Consider the following 20,000-nt stretch of genomic DNA (forward strand, 5'->3'; position numbering starts at 1 on the left):
ATTTATCAACACTTGTTACCAACTACTGATACATTGTTAACAAAAATGACAGCTTTAGGTAAACGTCCCTTTCTCTGGGGAATTTTCACAAATTGTCCTGCTTACAACTGTGGCCAAAACAACCACACCCAAAGCTCATTAGTAGGTTCTGAGCACAGATTCCCCTGAGCACCATTTGTTGTTTCCCATAATTGATCCTCTGGGTCCACAATAATAGAGTCTATAAAGCAAATGTCCCATTTTGATTGAGTCGGACCCATTCAGAAGCCTCCTGCATGACCCAAAACTTCAGAACCTTAGGTTCCAGGGGGAAACCATGTGCCATGGCACAAGGGGAAGCTTCCAGCCCCATCACAGACTCTCTCTGACCCTTCTGATACATGGTTTGGATGTTGACTAATCAACAGAAATTTGTCCTTGGATAGCTATGTTTCAGAATTGTTACAGCTGAAAGGGCAGATATGTTGGAGAAGGCCAGGTAGAAATGGAGATGAGTCAAGAAAATTAATTTTTATGAAAACTTAGTCCTGTGATTATTTCTACAGTGTTGCCTCCACATTTTGCTGCAAGGCTGAACTCTTCATGAAACATAGGACATTCAGGTCCGTTCACTTCCTGCTTTCTTTTTGAAGGATCATCACCTGAGGTGCTTGTGTTGTCCCTGGACTAGCGAGTTCCTGAGGCCACTTCCCAGATAACAAGTCATTGATTGTACTGAAAAAGAGGGAGTTGCAGGTCGCAGCTTCCTTTGCCAGGCCCCAGAAATGACCCAAGACCAGGGCTTCTGAATCACTGGGCAAATTCTCTACTGCCCTTGGGAATTCCTTTGGGCTCATTCTGAGAAAATAACAGACTCAGAAATCTTTCTTAATGAGGCTAAAGGATAGTTTTTTGTGTGTGTATGTGTGTGTGTGTGTGTTAGTTGCTCAGTCATGTCCAATTCTTTGCGACCCCATGGACTGTATGTAGTCCACCAGGCTCGTCTGTCCAAGGAATTCTCCAGGTACGAATACTGGAGAAGTTAGCCATTGCCTTCTCCAGGGGATCTTCCCAACCCAGAGATAGAACGCAGGTCTCCTGTATTACAGGTGGATTTTTTACTGTCTGAGCCACCAGGGAAGCCAAAAGTATGTTTATCCTCCCCCAAAGAAAATAGACCTATTTGCAAACACAGACTGCCTGGCGGGGAGTGGAAGCAAAGAAATGGGGGGAATAGATAGGCAGCAGTTCTCTTTGGCAATAGCTCTCCAAACTTTTTAAATCATACATCAAGTCTGTAAATATTTTGAAATGAAGTTGAGGATATAGTTCCAATATATGTGTGTATTAATTTATTTTAAAACTATTTATATGTACTTCTGTATAAGCATATAGATTATGCTTTATAGCAATTAAAAAACCAAATGTTTTTAAAGAGCTAAAAATAAATAAAATACTTCATCAACTTCAAAACACACATTTTAACATCTCTGAAACTGAGAAACGTCTTACGATCAATAGTAATTTAGCATAGTGTCATAGTCTAGTCGGTGGCATCTTTTCTTCCTTAAAGGCACATAAAACAATGCTGTATGGAACATTTGATTGTATCTTAGATTTCACGAAATAAGGTATAACTAGAAGACTGACATATCTCCATCACATACCCCAGTAAATCCTATGGCTCACCCCCTGATGTGAATGTTCCCCACATTTAGAGACCAGTGACAGAGATCATGGACTTCCTGAGTCATTGATCTCAAACTAAAAGGGATGAGAGAAAATAATTCACAGAACTTCATAGATTTCTTCAGGGGAAAATCTCTTTTCTACACAACAAAATAACAAACCTGAGAGCATCATAGATCTGATCCTGGTGAGGCAACATTCAAGTGGCTTCCACATTGTTTTCAGATTCTCCTCATGGCCCTAGGCGAATAGTTAATTTCTGTGCAATTTACCTTCTTTATCAAAAAATGGGTGCAACAAACCTCATAGTATTTTATTTCTTGTCAGTCCCATCCCAGCAATCTATAGATATACCTATCATATGTCAAACACCAGAGATCAGTGTGAGAAAGGGGTCTGAGCACCTGAATAGACATTTTTCCAAAGAATATATACAAATGACCAACAAGTACATGAAAAGATGCCAACAGCACTAAACCTTAAGGAAATGTTAATTAAAACTTCAATGAGAGATCATCTTATATTTTTCAGAATGTCCATTATCAAAAAGACAAGAGGGAACAAGTGTTGGCAAGGATGTGGAGAAAAGAGAGCCCTGGTACATTGTTAGTGGCGATATAAGTGGTACAGCCACTATGAAAAACAGTATAGAGATTCCTCAATAAATTAAAAATAGAGCTAGCATATGAGCCAGCAATCCCATTTAAGGGCATATAGCCAAAGGAAACAAAATCACTACCTCTAAGAGATACCTGCACTCTCATGTTCATAGCAGGATTATTAACAATAGCCAAGGCACCTAAGCGTCCATCAACAGATGAGCGGATAAAGAAAATGTGGTCCATATATACTTTATTTTATGCATATTAAATTTTCAGAAAAGAAGGATATTCTGCCATTTGCAGTAACATAGATTAATTTGGAGGATATTATGCTAAGTGAAATAAGCCAGACAAAGACAAATACTATATGGAATACTTATACAAATACTTCTGAGGAACCTAAATAAAAAGTCCAACTCACCGAAACAGATTGCTGATTGCTGGTGGAAGGTAGAAGAGTTAGGAATAAGTTAAGAGATTTAATTGTAAGATGAATATGGTCTGAGTATTTAATGTATAACATGGTGACTATAGTTGATAATACTGTAGTATATAATCAAAATTTTAAAAGAATAGAACTTACACGTCCTCACAAAGGGGAAAAAAGTGTTAATATGTGAAATAGAGGGTGTGCTAATAAATTGGATAGGGGGAATCCTTTCACAAAACATACATGTATCAAATCATCACCTTGGACACTTTAGAGTGAAACTGAAAATTGTTCAGTCATGTCTGACTATTTGCAACCCTATGGACTATACAGTCCATGGAATTCTACAGGCAAAATACTGGAGTGGGTATCCATTCCCTTCTCCAGGGATCTTGCCAACCCAGGGATCAAACCCAGGTCTCCCATATTACAGGCAGATTCTTTACTGGCTGAGCCACAAGGGACGCCCAAGAATACTGGAGTGGGTAGCCTATCCCTTCTCCAGGGGATCGTCCCAACCCAGGAATAGAATCAGGGTCTCTTGTGTTGCAGGCAGATTCTTTACCAACTGAGCTATCAGGCAATCTGTCTAAATACCTTACAATTTTGTTTGTCAATTGTACCTCAATAAACCTGGGTGAGAGAAGAAAGTGGTCTGATGAAAAACAAAGAAGACATTCCCCATCTTTAATGTCCAGATGCAATGTCAAGCAATTTTTAATAAAGACTGAATATAAATGAAAATGGCCTCATATTACAAAACTGCATGCTACATAGGTGAGGAAGTAGGAGGTTTTTTTGGCCAATACAGACCTGAGACGATGCATATCTATACTGAGTAAAGAGGGAAGGTAAGTGATGAGATACACAGATGAACAAAAAGGTCCCTGAGCTCAGGTGTTTGTGGTCTTGCAAGGAAGACAGGCTCTATCCTTTAAAACAGACCCTATGGAAATATACCAGGCAAGTGCTCAGTCACTAAGTCATGTTCAACTCTTTGCAACCCCATGGACTTCAGCCTGCCAGGCTCCCCTGTCCATGGGATTTTCCAGGCAAGAATACTGGAATGGGTTGCCATTTCCTCCTCCAGGGGATCTTTCTGACCCAGGGATCAAACCCACATCTCCTGTGTTTCCTGCAGTGGCTGGAGGATTCTTCACCACATGCCATCTGGTAAGCACCATACCAGGCAAAGACCATAAATTATGGGAAACGGGAGGAAGCAGTGAATTCAGCCTAGGGCTTACAGGGAAGGCTTCAAATAAGAGGTCTTAAGGGGACTTCCCCAGTGGTCCAGTGGTTAGAACTCTGAGGTTCCACGGTGGTGGACATGAGTTCCATCCTTGATCCAGGAACTAGAATCCCACATACACATTCAGCACAGTGTGGACAAAAATAAATAAAACTTGTTTAAAAAAATAAATCTTAAGCTAGATTTAAAGGATGAATAGGTGTGTGCAATTCTAAAGAGGCCTGGGAGAACAGCAAAGAATTCTTGTTTTGCTTATTTGCTTATCTATTTAATATATAAATATAATAATAATTGCTTTTTGAATATTCACCATGTGGCAATCACTGTTAAAATCTTTACAAGCATTATGTCATATCATCATCACAAATATCCTGTTACTATTCCTACTTTACAAAGAATACTTAATGAGTTTCTTGCATGGACATGCTATGATTAACTATTTCACCAAATTTAGCCTCTGTTCACTGATGCCAAATGGAAATATGGAGACAGAGTTTTGGATGAAGTAGAAAAAGAGTAGCTTTTATTGCTTTGCCAGTAGGCTAGTGCCCTCAAGACTGTGTGACTCACCCTGGAGAAGGTAGTGAGGAGTAGGGTGTGATCAGCTCATGGACAGTTCTGGGATTGGCCAGCATCAAGCTGCAGTTCTACATATCATCAACCTTCTAATTTCAACCAGTCTAGGGTCTATGCTTGTCAGCAGTTTTCACCTGGATGGAGTCTGCTTTCTGTAAAAATAACAGGAAAGTGTGTCAGGCCTTTATCTATACCTTTCAAGGAACTGTGAGTTTGGAAACTCAGCTATGTGGCAGAATTATTGTCTAAATTGTTACCAGTTCCCCAGACTAATAGCTACTCTTTGTTTCTACATCTTCACATTTCCCAATCATTAACTCTTGAGTCAGCATTTTACTTCAGAAGACAAGGACACAGAGGCTTGTACACAGTTTCACTATTATATCATCTTCATTAAATTGAGGACTGTGTTTCCCAGAATGCCCTCACCTGTATGGTCCCCCTACCTATAGAGTCAGCCAGAAGAAGAACTAGCAAGAGGTGTGAAAATAGCAAGTGATGCAGCATCACTCTGCAAGTTGTTTTGTAGCCAGATGAGGTGATGGACAGAGGAAGCTGTGGTCAGTGGGATTAAACCCATTTTAGTTCTTCTGTTCTTAGCAGAGGATTCTGTATAGACTTTCTCAGATGAAATAAAAGGAAGAAATGAAAGAAAAGAGGGAGGGAAGATGGGAGTGAGAGAGGACAATCACTGACATCCAATAATTCTTTCAGGATTCTAAAGAAGGTGACATTTTTGGCTAGGGAAGGGCCTCTAGAAGCTTCTACTCTACTTCCCTCAATCCATTGGGAGGCCTATCTGATGCTTCTATCTGCCCAAGATTGCTAATGTCTGATGTCTCTATCGGCCCTGGATTGCTAATGTCTGATGTCTCTATCTGCCCGGGCTTGCATGTTTCTGGCAAGGACATGAAATCTACAATGGCCAATCAGACCTTGGTGACTGAGTTCTTCCTCCAAGGCCTGCAGACACCAAAGGCTTCAGGTGGCAGTTTTCCTGCTCCTGCTGCTTGCCTACCTCATGACCGTGTCTGGAAACCTGGCCATCATCAGCCTGACCTTGCTGGACACCCGCCTGCAGACCCCTATGTATTTCTTCCTCCGGAATCTGTCCTGCTTGGAAATTTGGTTCCAGACTGTCGTCGTGCCCAAGATGCTGCTCAACATTGCCACGGGAACTAAGACCATTAGCTTTGCTGGCTGAATCGCCCAGGACTTTTTCCACATCTTCCTGGGGGCCACGGAGTTCCTCCTCACAGCCATGGCCTATGACCGGTACATCGCCATCTGCCGGCCGCTCTGCTACCCCGTCCTCATGAGCAGCAGAGTCTACACGCGGCTCATCCTCACCTGCTGGTTGGCTGGATTCTCCCTCATCATCATTCCTCTCGTCTTCACCAGTCAGCTTCCATTCTGTGATACCCACATCAACCACTTCTTCTGTGACTATACACTTCTAATGGAGGTGGTCTGCAGTGGGCCAAAGGTGCTGCAGATGGTGGATTTTACCCCGGCCTTGGTGGCACTGCTTAGCACACTGGTGCTGATCTCCATGTCCTATGTCCAGATTATCCGGACAATTATCCGGATCCCCTCTGTCCAGGAGAGGAAAAAGGCTTTCTCCACCTGTTCCTCCCACATCATTGTGGTCACCATGTGCTACTGTAAAGCCTTCTCCAGGCAAAGGGGTTGATCTCAACAAAGGAGTGTCTCTAATCAATACAGTTATTGCCCCTCTTCAGAACCCCTTCATCTATACTCTCAGGAACCAGCAAGTGAAGCAAGTGGTAAAAGACTTGGTCAGAAAAATGACTGGGCTCCAAAATAAGTAGCAACCCTACAAGGCACCTTCCAGGGTGTGTAAGGAGTCGAGGCTCACTCACTCCCATTGCTTCTTCCTCCACAACCACTCTCAGATTCACTCTATCTCTGTATTTCAACACATAGTTCATGTGTCAAAGATGACCAGCTGTCAAGACTGCAAGTGAGTAGTATATACTCTTTGCTTCTCTGTAGCCACCTACATTGGTTGTGCCCTCCCACACTGACATTGGGTTTGGCCATGTGGCTTGCTTCATACAAGTGACACTTTATGTTTGCACTGTTAGTTGCTCAGTCATGTCCAACTCTGCGAGCCCATGGATTGTAGCCCACCAGAGTGTCCGTGGAATTCTGCAGGCAACAAACTGGGGTGGGTAAGCCATTCCCCTCTCCAGGGGATCTTCCTGACCCAGAGATTGAACCCAGGTCTCCCTCAGTGCAGGCAGATTCTTTACCATCTGAGCCACCAGGAAACTTTCAGAAACAAGAAGTCCTTAAAACCTACCACTATATGAACAAGCCTGAACTAACCTAGGCAAAATTTGCCCCAATCACCCTTGCAGATAAACTCACACACACAGACACACACATACACACATGCTCCCTGCCACCATGAAACAGAGCTGCCCAGCTGACAGTGGTCAAAGACACATGAATGAGCCCATCAAAGGCCAATAGAGAACCATCCAGATGAGCCCAGCCCAAATGGCCAACCCACAGAATGATGAATAAAATAAATGTGGCTGCTTTCAGCCACTAAGTATTAAAGTGCTTTATTAGTCAACAAAAATTCATCAAGAAAAAGTAAGCATATATGGTAAACACACGCAGTGTCCTGGTTCAGGATCTACCATTAAGAAGTGAGGGACAGAGAGTCATTACCCATATGAACTGTAGTTGGGATGATCAGGTCAGGAAGGAGGACCTGGTTCTCTTCTCACCTATGGTCACAGACCATAGTTACCGAGAAATAGATTGTCTACAGGATGCATATTGAGACAGAGTTATTTATTTTTCTTCTGGGGCCTTCAGTGTCCTCATCACAGGTAATCTGTCCCCTGAAATAAGACTCAGACAGGGAGGTTGGTAGATTTTGAAGGTCTTATCCCATGGAGCCTAACTTGAGTACATTCTCTGTGTAAAATGAGGTTTTTTAATTTCCCAGAAAGCTCAGGACATTTCTCAACTCCCCCATACTCTCAACTCCCCCATACTCTCAACTCCCCCATACTCTCATCAAGGGCACTTCTGAGACATTGTTTTCCAGGGACTTTCTCACTCAAAATAAAGTTCTCTGATGAAGGTGATGGCCTACGGGAGAGAGACCCAGAGCTTCCCCATCTGGGTATGTATTTCTCCGAAGCTGCAGGCAATGGTCAGGCAAAAGGAGGGTGTGCTGATTTGCCCACTTCCCAGGCTGAATCCATTTTTTTTATATTTTTGACTACACTGGGTCTCTGTCACTGCCCACTGAATTGCTCTGGTTGGGGTGCACGCAGTGGCCTCTCTTGTTGCAGAGCACGAGCTCTAGGGTGTGCAGGTTTCAATAGTTGCAGCTTGTGGGCTCTGGGTGTGTGGGCTCAGTAGTTATGGTGCACGGGTTTAGTTGCCTGGATTCTTACTGTACCAGGGATTGAAGCCCTGTCCCCTGCATTGGCAGGTGGATTCTCCACCACTGGACCACCAGGGAAATCTCTGACTCAGTCTTAATTCCATTCGCCAAGCCCAATAAAGACAGACAACTAATGAGCCAGGTCCAAAGCAAACAAATGCAGTATGCTCCCACCTTGGCAGCTGCACCTTAAAGGCTAACACGCTGCATTGATACCTCTAAATCCATTTCACCTGCACTCCCAAGTTTTACAAAGTGAAGGTTATTCCAGTGTGAGACCCCCACCAGGTCTGTGGAATGATGGGGAGAGGGGCTGAGGACTCAGGACACATTTTATAACATGTTCATGTAGAAGAAACCAGATGTTCAAGGCACAGAATCAATATTCTAGAGATAATCTGGTTAAATGGCTCTTTCCAGAGGGATTTTCTACCAAATGTTACACACCACACAAGTTACAAAACCTGAAAGGATTTCAATTCTCAAACAATGGAAGCTCCGTCACGGGAATAATTTAGGCAAATAACTCCCTCTAGCGGGGTTTTGTGTGGTTTTGTTTTGTCTCATTTTGTTTTGTTTTGTTTTGTTTTAGAAAATGTTGAACACTGAAGGGAAGCACCCAGGGAACTCTGCTTAGAAACAATCCTCAGGAGAAGTCGTAAGGACTCTCTATAAAAATTAAAAGATCAGTATAAAATCCTTTTTAAAAAAAGTGACGATTGACCATACATCTACTCTTGTCTCAAAACTCAAAAGGGAAAAATAATAACTTGAAGTTTTCTTTTCCTCTCTTCCTAATAACAGGTACCAAGGCTGTCTCTGAAGGTGAGCGTGGAGCTCAGAGCTGCTCTAACTTTTCATTCACTTTCAGTGTAGGAGAGATCATCTTTGTTTTCATCCTGGACAACACACCTCATTCTAGGCATGGGGGAGCAGAGGAAGGGAGAGAGAAAAGGATAAATAAAAGATAGGCAAGGAGGGGAACTTCCCTGGTAGTTCAGTGGCTAAGACTCCGCACTCCCAATTCAGGGAGCACTCCTAATGCAAGAGGCCTGGGTTTGATCCCTGGGCATGTTGATCCCACATGCCACCCAGTGGAGCCAAAATAAATAAAGAAATAAATATTGTTTTTAAGGAGTAGGAGGGAAATGGGAAAGAATGAGAGGGAGTAGGAATAATAGGAGGGAAGCGGGAGACAGAGAAATTCTAATCTTGAAACTCCTGTTTACAAATACATTTCAAGGTAGTCAAAGCATGAGTTCTCCAAAATTATTTCCCCTTGGAAATTTCCTTCTAAGTGTAATTTTTTTATAACTTTTTGTCAGCACTAAGTAGCATGTGGGATCTTAGTTCCTTGACCAGGGATTGAACACACACCTCCCGCAATGGAAGCTCAGAGTCCTAACCATTGGACTGCCAGGAAAGTGCCTAAGTGTAAATTTTTTCAGCGCTTCATTTGAGGCATAAAATACATTTGTAAAGATGCAAAAAAATGTTTTTGAAACTTTTATTTAAAAGGTGAATATCTCGACGTGATCTGGCCAAACAGATTGGATGCTTGGAACAAGTCCACTGAGCACAGATATCTATAGATTTTAGTGTTTCTAAAACCCTCCATGGTTTTCTGCTTGTACCCTGTTGAAATGGCCTTGGTTTGATTAAAATGATATCAAAATCTTCAAATTGTAGGACATAAATAATCAGCTATGGGAATTCACTATTATCTTCTATATTTTGTCTGTTTATAAAAATAAATATTTTCAATATATAAACATGAAATGGGTTGTATTTATGAAGCTAATGTGTTGGGGCTCAAGTGTGAAGTTTATGTCCCAGTATTTTAAAATTTTGTATTTAGACAGAAATCTCCTGGTAGAATAATTTATGAAAACCTATCCTTTGACTACCTTAAAATCTACTTGGAAACATCAGTTTCAAGATTACTGAATTTCTCTCTTCCTTTCTCTTTGGTTCAATTCAGTCATTCAGTCATGTTCAACTCTTCGTGACCTGTGGCCTGCAGCATGCCCAGCTTCCCTGTCCTTCACCAACTCCCAGAGCTTGCTCAAATTCACATCCATTGAGTCAGTGATGCCATCCAATCATCTCATCCTCTGTGGTCCTCTTCTCCTCCTGCCTTCAATCTTTCCCAGCATCAGGGTCTTTTCCAATAAGTCAGTTCTTCGCATCAGGTGGCCAAAGTATTGGAGCTTCAGCTTCAGCATTAGTCCTTCCAATGAATATTCAGGACTGATTTCCTTTAGGATTGACTGCTTTGATCTCCTTGAAGTCCAAGGGACTCTCAAGAGTCTTCTCCAACACCACAGTTCAAAAGCATCAATTCTTTGGCACTTCAGCCCTTTCTCTTTCCTCCTCCTTTTCTCATCCTTCTCCTTCCCTCCCCCTCCCCCCACTCTCTTTCTCCCTCCCTCTCTCACTGTGGCTCTATCCCACCTTTTCTCACTATGGTCCAGCATCTTTGATTCTTTATCCACTGTGACATAGCCCTTTATGCCTGCCCCATAAAATCTAAATCTTCTTCCAACCTGACTGCATACAGTTAGCAAACTCAAATATGGTATAAGCACCCAGGAAAGAGATTCTAATTATGACAGCTTGGCCCTTCTGCTATCAAGTTCCAATCATCAGTGGTCAAGGAGTTACCCATTCTAGGATAAACCCAAGAAAGATTCTCTTAGGGGAATGTGGGCTTGGAAGAAATGATCCCACATATTGAATACAAAATAATCTCACTGTGTCAGCTTCTGACTGACCATATTTATCTTTTCTTTCACATGTTTACACCATCTTGGCTTCTTGCTTATCTTCTCGTCCTTTGCTTCTTTGAAAAATCCATTTCCGGTACCTCTCCTGCCTTGGTTTACACACCTTTGTCCTTCTGCCATTTCCATTAGCTTGTTTTGTCTTTCCTACTGGGGGTCTATGGGTTGGAAGACTCTTGGTCAGCTACATATTATCAGTCTCAAATCCGTATTTACAGCTTTCATCTTTTAAGTCACTCTGCCTACAGCTAAAGAGTAAGCACTCATTCACCACAGAGAACAAAAGACAAACTTCATGATCTCATAGATTTACCTTAGACCAACCCTGAAAATAGAAACCATTCTTCTCACCAAACTCAAGAGGAAACTCCAGTACCATTTGATCTCTTGACCAGAGTCAAGTGTAACGACACCATGGACCTCTCTTTCAACGATTCTGTGATCCTTGAAGATCAGTCTGCTATTGACTTTTCCATGTAAATGATCTATGGACTCCAAGTATATGAATAGAAGCCACCTAGGCTTCTGAGATGCAGAATCGAAAAGAAAATGGGTGAGAGAGACTTCCCTCATGGTCCAATGGTTGAGACTTTGCCTTCCAACATAGGGGATGTAGATTTCATCCCTAGTGGAGAACTACGATCCTACATGCCTCATGGCCAAAAAGCCGAAACATAAGACAGAAGCAATACTGTATCAAGTTCAATAAAGACTTTTTAAACTGTCCACATAAAAAAAAAGTTTGAAGAAAGAAAATGGGGAAGGAATATCAGGGAAGGTAATTCAAGTCCATGGAGGAGAAGATAGAAGCATATATAACATCCTGCCTTTCATCAGAAAGCAGGAATCAGGGAACAGTGGCCCAACACAGGAAAGAAAGAATTTGCTCTGAAATAAATGCTAAACTCCCCACCCCCATGGTGAAACAGTGATGCCGCTGACAGTAGGAAGCCAACCGCTTCTGCATTCCTCATGCTCCTGAAGAGGCACATGGCATGCTGTAGAATTAGGCAAACCAGCCCTCAGACGCCAATAATTCAGAGTTCCTATTATGCGATGTTGGGAAAACTACACAACTTCTATGTTCTTCATTCCCTCATCTGCAAAATGGGTAAAATAATAACAGTAATAAGAATGATAACTTGTCTTCCATTTACTGTATTCCAAGCACTCTTCTAAGCACTCCACATCTATCAACACATTTAGTGCTTATGACAGAATTTGTTCCAATTACTATTCTTATCCCCATTTAACAGATGAAGCAACTGAGGCACAGAGAGGCTAGAGAACCTTCTGAAGGTCACACACCTACTAAATAGGTGGGCCAAGAGCCTAAAAATAACAAATGCCTCAAATGTAGTGAGCATAAAGTGATAAAGAATGGAAATTAATAAAACTCTGCCCAGCTCAGGTAAAATGCTTGATAAACTAATGTTGCATTTTTATTATTATGATCTCCATTATTGCTTCAGTTCCCACAAGACTTTTATCCTGTAACTGATGCCCATGTAACAGCCTCCTCATGGGTCTCTTTGGAGCATCTTTCTAGTTACCTGTCAAAAGTTAATTCCCAACATTATTTATTAAGGCTAATTAAAGTTTTCTTGACCTGGGCCCCCAGGGAAAAATTTATTCCCCAATGTCTCTGCTGAGTAAACTCAATAAAATATGTATCATTCAAACTGATAAAAAATTGTAAAGAAGTCCAGATCAAATGGAGGGGAAAAAAGAGACTGTGAGAAGTAAAATGTTCCTCTATTCTTCAAATAGTTTAAATAAGGTAGCAACTTCAGAAATTGTAGAACCAATCCTAAATGGGATCAACTTATAGAAAAGGCAGGAACAAGTGATTGATTAAAGGCAAAGGGAGCTAGAAACTATTTCTTTTCAAACTCCTGCCCAAGAAACCTGTATGCTTTGTGAGCAATCAGGGCATGGAGTAGTATTAGAAAAGTGGAATATGTGTTACATTTTATCTTACTTTCTTATCCACATCTGACTTCTCAATTTTGACTCTTCCTAACAGCATCCAGAGGTAAAATTCCTCAACATCTTTTCTGAGTGTCAAAAAGTGAGTATGTCCTCAGTTCATCAATATTATCATTTTATGGTGACAGATTATGAAATCCAACTGAATGTAATTTCTACTACTGTTTTTTACTGTTAAAAATCTCATTCAGGTTCATATTTTTATTTTTAGATTATGAATATGGGGATAAAGGAAAAGAGGAAGACTTTCATTTTGTGATCAGTGGCACTCCAAAAATAACTATCACTGACCATTTAAAATTCTTCCAGACATTTGGAAATATATGTATAAATTCCCAGTTTCTTACACAGGTAAAAATCACAATCTATACTTGTGATTGTGTTTACTTCCCTAGCAATATATTGTAAACTACGAAAGTCAGTACAAATAATTTTCCCATTTTATTCCAAATACAAAAGGTCACAATTTATGTATTAATTCACCTATTGAATAAGTGGAATTTTTATCTTTTACAATTTTTCTACATTACAATAATGAAATGAACTTCTCCAAACAATTATATACTCAGACTTGTGATTATATTTCTGTGAAATACAAATGTAAATTTCTCAATTATAATGTAGAAAAATTCTCCAAAGAGCAAAAAGTGAACAGAAGCCTGAGCCTCCCATTCAGAGGGTGACACTGCCTTGACATTAGAGTCCAGTGATCACAGTGGGCCAAGGGCAACAGGGACTTCCATTATGAACTTGCTATAGATAAGCACCCTTGAAGACCCTTAGTTCCTGTGATACTGGAAGATCAGAACAAAGATAAATGCCTAAAGTGATTCTTGACCCTAGCAGGTATTTTTCTGGGAGGAATCCATATCAGTCTGTAAGGGATCAGGCTGACTCTTTCATACTTTTCTTTAGCAGTAACATCTATGTCCTGAAAACTAAAAGAATGTAAGAAAGGCTCCTGGCCCAGTAAACATTACTCCCTGAATATTTAAACAGTATTTAAAGAATATTTAAAGAAAGCTTTCCTAGAACTATTGGCTAACTGTAATCTCTTCTATCAGTTAAAACCAGGAGAAAAAGTCTCATACAAAAAAGGATTCAATATTTCAGAGCTTTCTCCAAACCTGCCACCAGGCACAAAAGCCAGAATATAAAAATAGCTGTTCACTCCTGCAAAGCAAATGGATATGGAGGTGTCCGATATATTGAAGAAGACAGCAATGAAGCAAATGATCAAAACATTAACACTAAAGAAAGATGAAACATTCCTACAAGATCTTAGAGAAGGGTTTCATAGATAGGGGAAAAAGCAAAGAGTGGATAAACGGGTAAATTTTTATATGCAGAAGATGCATTATGGAGTGCCAGATGACTATTTCATTGCCTCAATAAAAAGGCTTCAAAAAGAAAGCTGCCTACATGGGAACCTGGGTAAACATATTTTGTGAAGGGCCAGTTGAGACCAACAGACATTTTGTTAACTTAGAGGAATTTTCCATGAATAAATTTCAAGGGGAACCCACATTCTCCCCTCAATATTCCTGAGCTTTGCTGCCCTTTTCATACCTCATTTCTCTTCTCAGTTTCACAGGCAGAATCATTAGCAATGAAAAACCGAACTTTGACAGAATTCATTCTGCTGGGACTAACAGACATCCCAGAGCTTCAAAGTATCATCTTCATACTTCTCCTCCTTACCTACATAATCAGTATCTTAGGAAACCTGACAATCATCACCCTCACACTACTGGACTCCCACCTCCACACGCCCATGTATTTCTTCCTCTGGAACTTCTCCTTCTTAGAAATTTTCTTTATATCCACTTTCACTCCTAGGCTACTATTCAGTATCTCAACTGGGAACAAGAGCATCAGCTTTGCTGGTTGCCTCACTCAGTATTTCTTTGTGATATTCTTTGGAGCCACAGAGTTTTACCTTCTGGCTGCCATGTCCTATGACCGCTATGTGGCCATATGCAAACCCCTACATTACACGACCATCATGAACAGCAGAGTCTGCATCCAGCTAGTCCTCTGCTCTTGGCTGGCTGGATTTCTCATCATCCTATCCCCAATCATCATGACCAGTCAACTGGACTTCTGTGCCTCCAATGCCCTGAATCATTATTTTTGTGACTATGGACCCCTCATAGAAATATCTTGCTCAGACACAAGACTCCTGGAGCTGGTTGACTTCATCTCAGCAGTTGTGACGTTGGTGCTCACTCTGATGCTGGTGATTCTCTCCTACACAAACATCATCCAGACCATTCTAAGGATCCCTTCTGCTCAGAAAAGGAAGAAAGCCTTTTCCACATGCTCATCCCACATGATTGTCATCACCCTCTCTTATGGCAGCTGCATCTTCATGTACATAAAACCTTCAGCAAAAGATGGAGTTGCCTTCAATAAGGGAGTCGCCATACTCAATACATTAATTGCCCCTTTATTGAACCCATTCATTTACACTCTAAGGAATAAACAAGTAAAAGAAGCCTTCAGTAATGTGGTCAGAAAAATAGCACATCTTTATTCATTTTAGTGGCCTCAAAATCAAGGGAAATTTTGAATGATTCATAAAGTTATGCCAACTGATAATTTGACCTTATGATAACTCCTTTTGTTAAAACTGTTTCTCAGATAAACTGACTGAAAACACATATCAAAATTTAGTTCTACATCTGTCAGCAAGAGAAAGGTATTCAAAGAAGGCCAGTTCAGATAATTTATTTCCTATAGATATCTTTTAATAAAGAAGGAAAATAATATCTTAAGAGTACATATAAAACAGAAGTGTCTGATTAAAAATTGCTTTACTTGTCACAAATCTAGTGATCAGGTGAATGACTATATCTACCTTACATGAAGGGCTCTTAGTCTTATCAATCACTATCAAAAAGTTATAAATATATTGTGTCAGAAATTCCTAGATACTTCCCAGAAGAGATTATTCATGATGCCACACACATACAAAAAATCTATTTCATAAAACATTCTCAGGTTTTAAGCAATTTTCTTCTCCCTCAAACAATTCCAAAAAAAGCCTGCCTCTTTCTGGCATCTCCTACAGCAAGTGATTCCTACTGTAAAGTATTGTATGGAATCTCACATCTGTTCATAAGGACATTTCTGATCACTGAGATCAGAATGAAAACCATTACCAAGGAATCATTTGGACTCCATTTAAAGGTAAATTTTGGTGAAGAGATATCTTAGGTTATGTTGGCAATGACCTGAATCTGTTGTAGCTGGAGTCTGGCAAACTCCACCTGACTTTTTTTCTTCTTCTTCTTTTCTCTTTTTTTATTTTACTTTTTAACTTTACAATATTGTATTGGTTTTGCCATATATCAACATGAATCCACCTGACTTTTACAGGATACATTTCTAGATGAACCTGAGGAGGTAGGGCATGTTACAGATGCTTCTTAGGGAGGCCTTGGGATGCTAAAGTCTATTAACTCTCTACAACTTCCTGCATTTGGAGTCCTTTGGCTGCCTCTCTGACCTTGCCAATTATGTGGTCATTGCTTCTAATAGTTAACTGTCCTCTACCTCTTCAAGCCCCATCATTCCCATGAATATTAACAAGCCTAGCTCCATGAAGATCTGTCTCACCATCATCCCTGGTAAAGGAGAGCTGTCAGTGAACTTTTTAGTGATGCTGTTGGTCCTCTCAGCAGTACATTTCCCATGACCTTGTGAATGATATGTGCTGTGGGCCTTCCAATGGAACAAACCAACTAATAGGCCTTAAGTTCATATGTCCTGTATCTTTTCCATTATTCCCACCTCCCTTGGGCTTTTTACTCCTTCCTTCACCATCTTCCAGACAACTCAGATATTTCCACATCACTGAGTGTTGGACATCACTTTTTCAGGCACTGAGAGCTATCCCAGTGTTGAAGTGGGGTCTCTGGGAGGATGTTAAATCCTACATCCTGAAAATGTGTTCCCAAGTCAATAAATTCTTGCTCAGTCAAGACAGTCTTACATTCTGGGACCCTGATCAAATCCTAGTCCCAGGAACACTTCTCTGACTTCTGCCAGTACAAGCAAGCCAATTCTTTTCATTCCTTAGTGTATAGGTTCTTTCCTCTTTTACCAAGTCCAGCATTTCCTCAGCTGGATTATTCAGGGTTTAATCCTAGTTATCAGTCTGACATCTAGGAGAGGAGTCAGGGATGGCTCTTAAGGGGAACATCTGATGTCTTGTAAATAGGAGGCCTCCTAAACATCTTCCAGCTAGCCCTTGGTAGGGAATAGTGGCCACCTTTGCAAATCCAAAGTGCTCATAGCAAGCTGAAAAGTTAAAATCCTTAGAAGCATCTATCCAGTTATGCCTTTTCCACATTTTCAGTATCTGTGTTTCCTCCATCAGGGTCCTGAGCTTCATAAAGGACCTGCCAGAACTAAGCATTCAAATGTCTCTGAAACTCTCTGCTGCTAACAAGTAGATCAACAAGCCACTCAACTATGTCTGTTCTCTCACTACAGGAGATAAAGCCTCTAACTAACCAACACATAGGTGAGCCCTCTAGCTGTCACACTTTGCATTAACTGCTCGTTAATAGCCCTTAGTTCTTATTACCCTCTTCAGAGCATCAATACAACTTAGCAACAGTCAACTCTACTGTCTTTGTAGGCATTTTTTTCCACTGTATTTTTCTAATGCCTGCAACATCACATCTGCCACTGTCTTACCCTCCACCAGGAGATTTTTCCAGATTAACACCAGTGCAAATTTAACAATGAGCCACCACACTATATGCAAGGTAATAGCAGCCCACAACTGAAAGATTTTGAAAACTGTGGTGTACTGAAATTATTGATAACACCAATTAAAACTAAATTCGAGCAATTTCTAACTCAGTAGATCTGATCTATCAATTATTAGCCTTACACACCAAAATAATGCCCATTTATGTGTACAAATACTGTTTACCTCAACTTCTACTATTTGTCTGTACTTAATAATAAACATGCATTCAGAAATTACAAAACACACAAAAAAGCAAGAAAAAACAACCCATTAATGACAACATAAAACTTTGAGCCAGACCTAGAAGTGACACACATCTTGGAATTATCATACACAGACTAACAATAACATAATTATCATAAAATAATTATGATGCCAATGTTAAAATATCTAATACTTTTAACAAACATGCAGGACCAGACAGAAAGTTTTTTGAGAGTATAATAGAATGTTAGAACTAGAAAAGACAATAACAGAAATAAAGAATTTCTGTAATGAGCTCATTAGCTAGTGAACAGAATTTAGGAAAAATCAGTAAAACTGAAGAATGGTCAACAGGAATTATTCAAATTGAGTGCAAAGAGGAAACTGTGTGAGAAAAAAAAGCAGATTATTTTAAAGCTATGAGACAATATCAAACATTCAAAAATATATGCAATAGGAGTCCAGAATAACAGAACAGAATGAGGGAAATAAATATTTGAGGTCATGTGCTCCGTCACTCAGGCACGTCTGACTCTTTGAGATCCCTGTGGACTGTAGCCCACCAGGCTCCTCTGTCCATGGGATTTTTCAGGCATGAATACTGAAATGAAGTGAAGTGAAAGTTGCTCAGTCGTATCCAACTCTTTGCAACTCCATGGACTATGCAATCTGTGGAATTCTCCAGGCCAGAATACCAGAGTGGGTAGCCGTTCCCTTCTCCAGGGGATCTTCCCAACCCAGGAATGGAACCCAGATATCCCACATTGCCAGCAGATTCTTTACCAGCTGAGCCATCAGGGAATACTGAAGTGAGTTGCCATTTCCTCCTCCAAGTGATCTTCCTCACCCAGGGATCAAACCCAAGTCTCCTGTGTCTCCTGCATTGGCAGACAGATTCTTTACCACTGAACCACCTGGGAATAATGTCAGATAACCTTCCAGTTGTAAAGAAACAAACAACAAACCCAAGAAAACTGGAGAACTCACAGCAAAATGTCAGGATACGTCAATCAGTTTCTCTCTCTCTCCCTCTCCCCGTCCCCCTCCCTCTCCTTCTCTCTCTCTCTCTCTCTCTCTCTCTCTCTCTCTCACACACACACACACACACACACTTAGATACATCAAAGTCAAACTGCTAAAACAAAAATGAGAATATGTGAAAACTACTAAAAGATGAGAATCTGAGACTTTTCAAATGAAATTATGCCAGACAGAAGACAGTGGGATGCTGGCTTTAAAATACAGGGATGAGAAACTATTAACTCACAACTATATGCCTAGTGAAAATATCTTTCTAAAATTAAGACCAAAATGTGAGAGTGCTTAGCTAAGATGGTACAGTAGGAAGACTGTGAGCTCACCTTCTCTCATGGACACACCAAAATTGCAACTATTTACAGTGTAATTATTAATGAAAAAGACCAGAATCTAGTAGAAAATATCTTCTGCAAGTAAAGATATAAGGGTTGTGGGGAATAGAGATTCTGCTCTTAAAGGGCACACACAAAATTTCACATGCTCAGGCAATCAAAGAAGAATCAGTGATTTGAAAGGAGCTTGGGTTAGATTCACCTACTCACCTTGGAAATTATCCAAGAGAGTCAGGAGGCAGCTGGAGCTCACCTTAGGGATAGAGACACTGTAAGCAGCCATATTTGGGAGCCTATTCTATGACATGAATACTGATGCTGCCCAGCACCATTTGGCAATCCTCCCTCTAGCTTATCAGCACCAGGGCCTTGCCCAATCAGCAGCAGGAAGGCTGTATAAGATCCCCTGAAGCCACAACTGCCCTGGGACATGGCCCTGTACTTGAGAGAATCCAGGACCTGGCACCACACACCAGCATGCAGGCACTCCCATTAGAACCCCCAAGGCCTGCAGCCAGAGACTGCAGTGTCCAACTAGTAAAAAGGCAATATCCCTTGGACCACCTGTTCCCTGGCCCAACCCACCAGCCAGCTAGCTCTAGCCCCACAACCAACCTCACCCACCCATGGTCAGGCACCAGCTCCAAGACCCAAAGTCCCAACCCCATTGTCCAGCAGACTGATACATCAACTCCAGGACCACCCAGACCCAGCTCCACCTACCAGTGAGACAACACCAGCCTAAGACCCCCTAGGCCCTTGCTGTACCTACCCATCAGGGGATAGACACCAGCTCTAGGACCAGCACAAGCCTGCAACCTGCTGTGGCAGGACACAGTCCACCCACCAGCAGGCTGGTGCCTGTCCCCAGACACCTTGGGCCCTGGCCCCAACCACCAACATGACAAGAGCAACTCTGAGACACCTT

General features: G+C 41.1%; 1 protein-coding gene and 1 pseudogene across 1 annotated transcript; both read left to right on the forward strand.

Moving 5' to 3' along the window:
• Positions 1 to 3,521: 3,521 nt before the first annotated feature.
• On the forward strand, positions 3,522 to 6,360 carry LOC102285140 (olfactory receptor 2AP1-like; annotated as a pseudogene).
• A 7,982-nt stretch (positions 6,361 to 14,342) lies between these two features.
• On the forward strand, positions 14,343 to 15,278 carry LOC102285410 (olfactory receptor 6C4). Its single transcript, XM_005910106.2, has one exon. It carries the CDS (start codon positions 14,343 to 14,345, stop codon positions 15,276 to 15,278), a length of 936 nt encoding a protein of 311 aa, XP_005910168.2.
• The last annotated feature ends 4,722 nt before the right edge of the window (positions 15,279 to 20,000 follow it).

This window comes from Bos mutus, chromosome 5, assembly GCF_027580195.1.
Source record: "Bos mutus isolate GX-2022 chromosome 5, NWIPB_WYAK_1.1, whole genome shotgun sequence".
Taxonomy (NCBI): domain Eukaryota; kingdom Metazoa; phylum Chordata; class Mammalia; order Artiodactyla; family Bovidae; genus Bos; species Bos mutus.

What these genes read in the sequence shown, in the direction of transcription:
- LOC102285410 (XM_005910106.2), top strand. Translation starts at nt 14,343, where the DNA reads ATGAAAAACCGAACTTTGACAGAATTCATTCTGCTGGGACTAACAGAC.